Raw genomic sequence first — 12,058 nt, 5'->3', positions numbered from 1 at the left:
TTCTTTTGGAACTCATGTGGATCACCTCACACTTTTCGTTATTTAGCGTCAACTGCCACCTGCCACAACATACAGCAATCTTTTCTAAATCGCTTTGCAACTGATACTGGTCTTCGGATGACCTTACTAGACGGTAAATTACAGCATCATCTGCGAACAACCTGAGAACTGCTCAGATTGTCACCGAGGTCATTTATATAGATCAGGAACAGAAGAGGTTCCCTGGGGAACGACTGATATCACTTCAGCTTTACTCGGTGATTTTCCGTCTATTACTACGAACTGGGACCTTCCTGACAGGACCGAGCGAGGCGGCGCAGTGGTTAGACACTGGACTCGCATTCGGGAGGGTGACGGTTCAATCCCGCGTCCGGCCAGCCTGATGTAGGTTTTCCGTGATTTCCCTAAATCACTCCAGGCAAATGCCGGGATGGTTCCTTTGACAGGGCACGGCCGACTTCCTTCCCCGTCTTTTCCTAATCCGATGAGACCGATGACCTCGATGTCTGGTGCGAATAAAGAGCTAGCTGCGTTACACAAGAACGATGTTTTCTGAAGCCATGCTGATTACGTATTAATAGATCGTTCCCTTCGAGGTGATTCATAATGATTGAATACAGTATATGCTCCAAAACCCTAGTGCAAACCGACGTCAATGATATAGGTCTGTAGTTCGATGGATTACTCCTACTACCCTTCTTAAACACTGGTGCGACCTACGCAATTTTCCAATCTGTAGTTACAGATCTATCGGTGAGCGAGCGGTTGTATATGATTGCTAAGTAGGGAGCTATTGTATCAGCGTAATCTGAAAGGAACCTAATCGGTATACAATCTGAACCTGAAGACTTGCCCGTATCAAGCGATTTGAGTTGTTTCGCAACCCCTAAGGTATCTACTTCTAAGAAACTCATGCTAGCAGCTGTTAAGGTTTCAAATTCAGGAATATTCCATTCGTCTTCCCTGGTGAAGGAATTTCGGAAAACTGCGTTCAATAACTCCGCTTTAGCGGCACAGTCGTCGGTAACAGTACCATCGGCACTGCGCAGCGACGTTATTGACTGCGTCTTGCCGCTTGTGTACTTCACATACGACCAGAATTTCTTCGGATTTTCCACCAAATTTCGAGACAATGTTTCGTTGTGGAACCTATTAAAGGCATCTCGCATTGAAGTCCGTGCCAAATTTCGCGTGTCTGTAAATTTTAGCCAATCTTCGGGATTTCGCGTTCTTCTGAACTTCGCATGCTTCTTCCGTTGCCTCTGCAACTTTTATCTTAATCTTCAGGATGGGCCATAAAAAGCTCTAACACTTCAGGCGTTGGTCCCTCTCAATAATGACCCCAATAACGGCTATGGAAAACAGGAAAGGAGGATAGAAGAAAAATTTTCTTTAAAAAACTCCATTTCCGTAGCACCAGCGCGTCCTCTGGAGACCGCCTTCGACATCAGCGGGAGAAAAGAGATGTCGCGTTAGTGGATCATTGATACACGTCTTCTCACAAGACTGTACGAATAACCGTTGAGGCGATCAAATCTGTAATATGGAAGAAGGGCCGCATCTGGGCTGCTCCTACTGTGGATGACCCAGGTGCGAAGGGGGTTGTGGAAGGCAGTCCGGATAAAGTTCGAAAATATTGTTGCACCTACTGTTCTTGAGAACTGCACAATGTACACTCATGCTCATACTCATGCTCATAAATTAAGTATCAACATGGCGAAACAACGCTCTGGTGGGCGGTTTGCGGGTTTAAATCACCTCGGGGTATGACCATGCGGTGCATTTGACCTACGGTCGTCGCACGGTCGCGCTGGCAGCAGTCTACATACGCAGAGGTGTGTTGGTGCATGTCAGAGTACGGTGCAGCGAATAAGTATGCAGATGTTTTCAGACGTGATAATAGTGACTGTGTGTTGAAAATGGCTCAAAGAACACATATTGATGACGTTATGAGGGGTAGAATACTAGGGCGACTGGAGACTGGTCAAACACAGCAGGTCGTAGCACGGGCCCTTCGTGTGCTACAAAGTGTGATCTCAAGTTTATGGCAACGATTCCAGCAGACAGGAAACGTGTCCAGGCGCTACAGTACGGGACGTCCACAGTGTACAATACCGCAGACCGATATCTCACCACCAGTGCCCGCAAACGGCCACGGATTACTGCATGTAGCCTTGCTCGGGACCTTAGTGCAGCCACTGGAGCAGTTGTCTCCAGGCACATAGTCTACAGACGACTGAACAGAGATGGTTTATTCGCCCGGAGACCTGCAAAGTGCATTCCACTGACCCCTGGTCACAGGAGAGCCCGTAAAGCCTGATGTCAAGAACACACTGCATGGTCATTCGAACAGTGGTCCCAGGTTATGTTCACGGACGAGTCCAGGTATAGTCTCAACAGTGATTCTCGCCGGGTTTTCATCTGGCGTGAACCAGGAACCAGATACCAACCTCTTAATGTTCTCGAAACGAACCTGTATGGAGGTCGTGATTTGATGGTGTGGGACGAGATTATGATTAATGCACGTACACACTTGCATGTCTTTGACAGAGGAACTGTAACAGGTCACGTGTACTGGGACGTCATTTTGGACATGTCCGCCTTTACAGGGGTGCAGTGGGTCCCATCTGCCTCCTGATCGATGATAATGCACGGCCCCACACCGAGCTGCGATCGTGGAGGAGTACCTTGAAACAGAAGATATCGGGCGAATGGAGTGGCCTGCCTGTTCTCCATACCTAAACCCCATCGACCACATCTGGGATGCTCTCGGTCGACGTATCGCTGCACGTCTTCAAACCCCTAGGGCACTTCACGAGCTCCGGCAGGCACTGGTGCAAGAACGGGAGGCTCTACCCCAGTAGCTGCTCGACCACCTGATCCAGAGTATGACAACCCATTGTGCGGCCTGTGTACGTGTGCATGGTGATCATATCCCATATTGGTGTCGGGGTACATGCGCAGGAAACAGTGGCGTTTTGTAGCTCATGTGTTTCGGGACGGTTTTCTCAACTTATCACCAATACCGTGGACTTACAGATGTGCGTCGTGTGTGTTCCCTACGTGCCTATGTTATTAGCGCCGGTTTTGGTAGTTCCAAGTTGTGTGGCAGCACATTCTGCAATTATCCTTAGTTTATGAGCATGAGTGTAATTCGTTGAGATACTGATCTCGGGCTGATACGTTACCCCCACCAAAGAAGCAGCGGACAGCATGCCCACTAATCCAAGTCACTGAGTGGGTCTTCGCCCGCCGGATATAGTCCGTGTGCGGGAAGAGAAGCGTATGAACGGTGATACTTCAAATGGTTCAAATGGCTCTGAGCACTATGGGACTTAACATCTTAGGTCATCAGTCCCGTAGAACTTAGAACTACTTAAACCTAACTAACCTATGTGAGCCGTGGCGCTCGTTACTGGCGCGCCAGTCTCTTGGATGTCCATTATCGATTGTTCGTTTCTTATCTTTGCCTGCCTTGTTGTTTTCCGCATTCGCGGGGCGAGTGGCAGTTGACGTTTGCTGGGGCTACCTGCTGAGACGCCGCGAGGTACGAGGTGGGAAGCAACCACGTATATGTGGAGTTGGTTGCACGCGGTCTGCCGGTTCAGTATGGAGGATATGTGTTGGCTGCCTTCCTGTCTCCTTTCCTGATTTTGCTCGCCGTATCTTGCGACCGCCTAGCTTGGGTTGCTGCCTGGTGTATCCTACACGAGCCATACCGGACGTCCAGCAGAAGCCAGCAGAAGTTAAGCAGCCTTGTGTTTCTTTAAAGAAAAGGAGCTAATGTATAAGACCTTTTGTAACCAATTTTGGTGGCCTCTTAAGTGTGGCCTTAGCGTTTACACTGCTTTTGGGGAGGGCTAATTCTTTTACATTTAAATAGTTGGGGTTCCCTGTCCTTTATAATCTTTTGGGGGTTTTATTTGAATTTTCTCTTTGGGGTTGCTTCCTTGTGCTTGGTTAAATGTTTACTTGTATAGCGGGAAGTGACTCCTGGTTAAAACTCGGAGAAGGTGTTTGATGTTACTGCCGCCTCCGGCATTCGTCTTTTCAATTAAGTGTTGTCATCCCTTCGAGCGACGTGGTGTCACTCCTGTTGGTATTAACTCCCCTAGTTTCTGGGTGTTGCTAATTCGTTCCAAATGGCCTACTACTTATTCAATGGCAAGGCTGTTGATTAGTTGGTTACTATCAGTACAAATTCACGCTATTTATTTGTTGCCGAAATTGTTAAAGTGTCTGTGTCGTGATTCAATCACTAGCTACGTGTTTGAGTTAAATTGATATAAACCTTACACTACTGGCCATTAAAATTGCTACACCACGAAGATGACGCGACGCTACAGACGCGAAATTTAACCGACAGGAAGACGATGCTGTGATATGCAAATGATTAGCTTTTCAGAGCACAAAATGTTCACATGAGGAAAGTTTCCAACCGATTTCTCATACGCAAACAGCTGTTGACTGGCGTTACCTATTGAAACGTTGTTCTGATGCCTCGTGTAAGGAGGAGAAATGCCTACCATCACGTTTCCGACTTTGATAAACGTCGGATTGTAGCCTATCGCGATTGCGGTTTATCGTATCGCGACATTGCTGCTAGCGTTAGTCGATATCCAATGACTGTTGGCAGAATATGGAATAGGTGGGTTCAGGAGGGTAATATGGAACGCAGTGCCGGATCCCAACGGCCTCGTATCACTAGCAGTCGAGATGACAGGCATCTTATCCGCATGGCTGTAACGGATCGTGCAGTCACGTCTCGATCCCTGAGTCAACAGATTGGGACGTTTGCAACACAACAGTCATCTGCACGAACAGTTCGACGACGTTTGCAGCAGCATGGACTATCAACTCGGAGACAATGGCTGCGGTTACCCTTGACGCTGCATCACAGACAGGAGCGCCTGCGATGGTGTACTCAACGACGAACCTGGGTGCACGAATGGAAAAACGCAATTTTTTCGGATGAATCCAGGTTCTGTTTACAGCATCATGATGGTCGCATCCGTTTTTGGCGACATCGCGGTGAACGCACACTGGAAGCGTGTATTCGTCATCACCAAACTGGCGTATCACCCACGTGATGGTATGGGATGCCATTGGTTACACGTCTCGGTCACCTCTTGTTCGCATTGACGGCACTTTGAACAGTGGACGTTACATTTCAGACGTGTTACGACCCGTGGCTCTACCCTTCATTCGATCCCTGCGAAATCCTACATTTCAGCAGGATAATGCACGACCGCATGTTGCAGGTTCTGTACGGGTCTTTCTGGATACAGAAAATGGTCGCCTGCTGCCCTGGCCAGCACATTCTTCAGATCTCTCACCAATTTAAAACGTCTGGTCAATGATGGCCGAGCAACTGGCTCGTCACAATACGCCAGTCACTACTCTTGATGAACTGTGGAATCGTGTTGAAGCTGCATTGGCAGCTGTACCTGTACACGCCATCGAAACTCTGTTTGACTCAATGCTCAGGCGTATCAAGGCCGCTATTACGGCCAGAGGTGGTTGTTCCGGGTACTGATTTCTCAGGATCTATGCACCCAAATTGCGTGAAAATGTAATCACATGTCAGTTCTAGTATAATATATTTGACCAATGAATACCCGTTTATCATCTGCATTTCTTCTAGTGTAGCAATTTTAATGGCCAGTAGTGTACATTGCCTCCTTAAAATTTGTTGCCAGCGGAAACCCTTAAGAGAACTAAGTATTGTCACTGCTTATGTTAACCTTTACTGGGAGCAATATTTCATGAAGTTAAAGTTTGTCTGAAAATGTGTATTCCTCTGATGTAATAAACGAGTGATAAAACAAAAACCAAAGGGCCCTGGTCTTTCCTATTGTGTCCGGTTTGTAAGCCCGAGGCAGGATGCGAACCTGCGACCGTAGCGGTCGCGCGGTTCCAGGCTGAAGCGCCTAGAACCGCTCGGTCACAACTGACGGCAAATGCTAAGAGACCGTTACACCATTGCTGTACACGTTTCAAGATAAGTAGAACCGAAAACTATATAAATAAAAATGAGAAATGTTCGCTTGTTCAAAATCGTGTACTTCCGAAAGTTCTTGACCCATTTGTCTGAAATTTTAAAACAGCGTTGCATTCTAATACAGGCGTTTTTTACGTACTTGTTTAAACATATAACTTTTTCGGACTTTTAACAACTTCTCCCTGTTAGCATATTTGTGTATTACATTTATTAAAAAATACCAGGGAACCGTTGTGTCCAAATTTCAAAGCAACCGCTCAAAACTTTCGGAGATTTGCGATTAGGAACATCTACATTTTCCAAGTGCAAACGTAGATGTTCGTTTCTACAAAATTTCAGATCTGCGCAAGTCCTTCGTGGATTGGTTTGACATTTTGTCACAACGTTCCATTGGAATACTCAAATTGTTTTTTTATACATACTAAAACGCCATCTGGTATATTGTAAAATACATGTAATAAAAGGGGAAACGGTATAAAAATGTAAATGACAGATTGTTCAAAATCGTTTATCTCCGAAAGTTCTTGTCCGATTGCCTGGAAATTTTGACACAATATTCAATACTAATAAGAGCGCGCCTTTAGGTACCTAATTCGATAACTTATGTATATTTTTAACAAATATAATACATAAACGTGTATATGTAATATATAAAGGGAAAATATAATTACCAAAAATCTCAGATGAACTTTTTGGATTCACTTCAAATTTCTGCACGCTGCTGCAGTGAATATATACAACAGAGAGACGTTGTTGGCAACAGTCGTGTTGCATTCGAGGATCTTAGCATTACTTCCGTTTAACGAATAATCAGTACTGAAGGGTGAAAACTGAGGTTTGAGTCGAGGTGACATTTCTGAAAGGGCACGGGCGGTTTCCTTCCCCACCCTGGAATACGTCCGAGCTTGTGCTCTGTCTCTAACGACCTCCATATCAACGGGACGTTAAACACTAATCTTCCTTCTTTCCCGAGGTTGGAGAACTCTTGTTTCTGAAGTTAAATTATTCGTTTGCAAGGGACAGAAGCAGATAAAAGCATGTTATGTAGTCATAGACAGTAAATGAGCTACTTCTACTTTTATTACAGCTATGAATGAATTGTTAACTTTTTATTTTTTACTGTTGCCATAATTTACTTTCGCTTTTACTATTTCATACAAATGGCTGAAAAATAGTAAGCTTTTGAGTAAAATTTGAGGCATTCATTTTAGTCAAATTATTTCGAATGTGAAATCTCGTTTTAACAGGAATTTGAGTACAATTGTTTTTATACTGTCAATACTAAAAACACTTCTTTAAAAAATTCAAAATAACAATTTCGTGCCGCCGCTGTGGCCGAGCGGTTCTAGGCGCTTCAGTCCAGAGCCGCGCTGCTGCTACGGCCGCAGGATGTGTGTGATGTCCTTAGGTTAGTTAGGTTTAAGTAGTTATAAGTTCTAGGGGCGGATGACCTCAGATGTTAAGTCCCATAGTGCTCAGAGCCATTTGAACCATTTTGAACAATTTCGTGATAGGCAAAATGTTACATGTACCAAGAACAATTAGATAAGAACAGTTAAAATTTCAATAACGAATTAATCTGCTGAGCACTGTTCAATATTTGAAAGCAAACACAGCACTGTACTTCACTGCTACCGAACTTCATAGAATACTGCGAAATCAAGGATGGTGTCATTTTGCAACACAATCGATTTGCGGCGACGACATCGATAAACTACCGTACAGACAAGATGGGGAAAAGATTTTCAGCATACGTGTCAACCTAACCTTCATCTCTTCACGATATGAGGAGTCGCCAGAAATGAGAAGTTGTTCGGTTTCCACGTTAAACTGTACGTTCTCTTTTTTCCCGATGAATAACTGGGGTATGTTACGGACACGCAACTCAACGAAATGACTTGTCTATACTTCCAGACAAGTAAGAATCAGCAAACGAAGAAGGCAAAGATGAACAAAACACAAAGCCTTCGTTCGTACAAGCGACGAATATATGTTGAGGAAGAACAAATAACAAAGAACGTTAATGTGATGAATTCGTCCTGGTTCACTTACGATTGTAACTCTTAAATCGTCGTCGAAATCATCTTTGTCTCATCATAACTCTTCTCTGCGTTGCATTGTCATAGTAGTCATTTACGCACACAACCGCACTGTCAATAGTTGTGTCTGTTTCTTATCTGCAAGAGAGGCACATACGCTCACACAAACACCAACCAGAACCGATTGTCTTTATACTGAGTTCAACCCTTTACGACCTGAATCGTTGATGTCTTATTATATACTGTACTACTGAAATCAAATGCGACGCCATTTGACTTCGTATTTCAGTATAAAGGATCTCATAGTATTGCATATTGTGACGCCTCCTATTGCTACCTTCTGGCACTTCCACGATCACAGAAAGTGTAACGTCGTTTCCCTACGCCCAGCCAGTGTTCTCCACCTCGGCGACATACGTGAAAGCGAGGCGACACAACACTATTATTGGAGTCAATATTTGTTGATAATATCCGCTCTTCATACTAATCTGAGACTATATCTTTCGTTTATAAGATCAGATTCTAATTATTACTATCGTCTAGCTGCGTTGTTTAGCGTTTGCCACCAAAGATGCTCATTACATTTACTAGACTGCCGATTCGCGTTTCAAAATGAATTTATATCTTTGATAACGTATCACTTGTACACCGAACTAATTCCTTCAAAAGACCAGGGTTTATTTAACCCAGCACGATGTTTTGTCCACTAAAAATTATTTCCTTTAACATTAATGTAGAATAAACGAGTATTGTTATTATTATTACTACTGTCCAGCGGTAATCTAATATACGGTTCACTTCTCGTGATACTCTACTCGAAATCGGTTTTTACGAAAACAGTTACTTTGATATGATTCACTACTATGAATGGTCACACATTAGCTCGATAATCAAAGTCTTAAACAGGGTCTATAATTGAAAGTCAAGTCAAATGTTTGGATAGTAGCTTTGGCAACAACTGAGGTTGTCAAATTGGAATTAATTATATGGATTTTTTATGGATTGAAATATTCGCTGGATGTTAGGGTTGTCTCACGTCTGTCACTTTTCGTACTTTTCACAATAAATTAAAAGAAGGAAATTTACTTTTAACTAGCCTGGCTTCCAATGAAGTTAACTATTTCACTCAGTGATACATGAACTTCAGAGACGCGAATACTCAGGACTCAAACGCTGGAAGCTCGGACACTAAAATCTCGAACACAAAGACTCCCAGAAGCTAAAGACGTTAACAGTACTTTCGCTGGGTTTATATAGTAGTTGTGAAACAAAAGATACGATCTTTAGAAACTTTTTGAATAAAGCCCCTTGCTACTTTGCATGTTGTTGTTGTTGTTGTGGTCTTCAGTACTGAGACTGGTTTGATGCAGCTCTCCATGCTACCCTAACCTGTGCAAGCTTCTTGATCTCCCAGTACTTACTGCGACCTACACCCTACTCTATCCTGTGAAAGCTTCTTCATCTCCCAGTACCTACTGTAAACTACAGCCTTTTGAATCTGCTTAGTGTATTCATCTCTTGGTCTCTCTCTACGATTTTTGCCCTCCACGCTTCCCTCCAATACTAAATTTGTAATCGCTTGATGCCTCAGAACATATCCTACCAACCGGTCCCTTCTTCTTGTCAAGTTGTGCCACAAACTCTTCTTCTCCCCAATTCTATTCAGTGAAATTAAATGAAGTCCCATGCTTCTTTACAGAGCGTAGGGGAACGATGCGGGAGACCCGCATCGCTTTACTAGGCAAGGTCCTAGTGGAGGTGGTTTGCCATTGCCTTCCTCCGACCGTGATGGGGATGAATGATCATGATGAAGACGACACAACAACACCCAGTCATCTCGAGGAAAAGTCCCTGCCCCGCCGGGAATCGAACCCGGGACACCGTGCTCGGGAAGCGAGAACGCTACCACAAGACCACGAGCAGCGGACAATTCTACTCAATACCTCCTCATTAGTTACGTGATCTACCTATGTAATCTTCAGAATTTTTCTGTAGCACCACATTTCGAAAGCTTCTATTCTTTTCTTGTCCAAACTATTTATCGTCCATGTTTCAATTCGATACATGGCTACACTGCATACAAATAATTTCAGAAACAACTTCCTGACACTTAAATCTGTACTCGATGTTAACAAATTTCTCTTCTTCAGAAACGCTTTCCTTGCCATTGCCAGTCTACGTTTTACATCGTCTCTACTTCGACCATCATCAGTTATTTTGCTCCCCAAATAGCAAAACTCATTTACTGCTTCAAGTGTACCATTTCCTAATCTAATTCGCTGAGCATCACCCGATTTAATTCGACTACATTCCATTATCCTCGTTTTGCTTTTGTTGATGTTCATCTTATATTCTCCTTTCAAGACACTGTCCATTCCGTTCAACTGCTCTTCCAAGTCCTTTGCTGTGTCTGACGGAATTACAGTTACGTCAAAGTTTTTATTTCTTCTCCATGGATTTTAATACCTACTCCGAATTTTTCTTTCGTTTCCTTTACTCCTTGCTCAATACACAGATTGAATAACATCTGGGAGAGGCTACAATCCTGTCTCACTCCCTTCCCAACCACTGCCTCCCTTTCGTGCCCCTCGACTCTTATAACTGCCATCTGGTTTCTGTACGAATTGTAAATACATTGGCTCTTGTTATTCATTCATTTAAGTATCTCTACTTTAAAACATGAATTCATAATTTTGTGTAAAATATTGGAACTGTTCATGGCCAGTTAGAATAAGTTTTAGTTTCAAAAATAGACCAAATATGAAATGAAGGGTTACAATATTCACTGTGTAGAACTTATCGAGGCGGAGATATTAATGTTCTCACAAAAATACATGCTTTTCTATTGATTTCCACAACTGCAGGTGAGAATGGAATCACGCCATGCGCAGTGTTGAGTGAGAGGCGTTCGCCTACACGCATGCTTCTTCTTGTCTGTTAGGCAAGCAGAGACGCACGGCGAGCCAGCCGCTGTGGCCGAGCGGTTGTAGGCGCTTCAGTCCGGAACCGCGCTGCTGCTACGGTCGCAGGTTCAAATACTGCCTCGGGCATGGATGTGTGTGATGTCCTTAGGTTAGTTAGGTTTAAGTAGTTCTAAGTTCTAGGGGACTGATGACCTCAGATGTTAAGTCCCATAGTGCTCAATCATTTGACCATTTGATCTATTGCCAAATAGATCTATAGAGAGAGCTAAATAAATTTCATGCATGGTGAATGCTACATTTCAACTGTTACTGCAAATAGTCCCACACTTTTCTAGGAGTTAAGATCGAGTGTTCCACTGGGGCAGTAGGGGTATAATAGACTCGCTGAGTTTTCGCCGAACCAGGTACGTGTGCATGCAGCCCAGTATGCAGAAACTGGTGGCAGTAGAGCGTTTATGACCAAAGGGAACGACACTCTGAGGCTGATGTGAGCTGGTGACTCCCGTATATAAGAAAGGTAGGAGAACGGATCCTCAAAATTACAGACCAATATGCCTAACATCGGTTTGCTGCAGAGACTGAGAAGCTTATCTCCATGAATCAGCACGGTTTTAGTAACCATCGTTCATGCGAAACTCAGCTTGGACTTTTCTCCTGATGTACTGCGAAATATGGACGAAGCGGAACAGGAAAACTCCACATTTACGGAAAGCGTTTGACACGGTGCCCCATTGCAGGCTGTTAATGAAAGTATGAGCATATGGAATAAGTTCACAGATGGCGAGTGGGTAGAAGACTTCTTAAGTTGTAGAACCCAGGATGTTGTCGTCGGTGGTGAGTGTTCATAAGAGACTACGGGATCATCAGTAGTGCCCCAGCGTAGTTGATGTTAAGTCCCGTAGTGCTCAGAGCCATTTGAACCATTTGAACGCATGGCGACCAGGCGCAAGGGGCACAGGAGCAAACGCACGTTGAAAGAGGGACGCCACGGGAGGAGCCTTTCAGAGCTTTCGTCTGTTCTTTGAACGTAATATTGTTTTGGAGAGAAGACCAACGCTTCTGAGCTTTGTCCACAAAAAACTCGGTGAAGGGCC

The 12,058-nt window shown here is 44.1% G+C and overlaps 1 protein-coding gene across 1 annotated transcript in view; it reads right to left on the bottom strand.

Annotated features, from left to right (window-relative positions):
* Window positions 1-3,717, bottom strand: part of LOC124716684 (glycine-rich cell wall structural protein 1.0-like) — a 117,733-nt gene extending 114,016 nt beyond the window's left edge. The window contains exon 1 of the mRNA XM_047243223.1: window positions 3,530-3,717. Within this exon, the coding sequence (XP_047099179.1) occupies window positions 3,530-3,717 (188 nt within the window). The remainder of the gene's footprint in view (window positions 1-3,529) is intronic.
* Between the last annotated feature and the right edge of the window lie 8,341 nt (window positions 3,718-12,058).

Source organism: Schistocerca piceifrons, chromosome 9 (assembly GCF_021461385.2).
Source record: "Schistocerca piceifrons isolate TAMUIC-IGC-003096 chromosome 9, iqSchPice1.1, whole genome shotgun sequence".
NCBI classification, from domain to species: Eukaryota; Metazoa; Arthropoda; class Insecta; order Orthoptera; family Acrididae; genus Schistocerca; species Schistocerca piceifrons.
The sequence above is the reverse complement of the archived record's forward strand: the minus strand, read 5'-3'. Positions and strand labels throughout refer to the sequence as shown.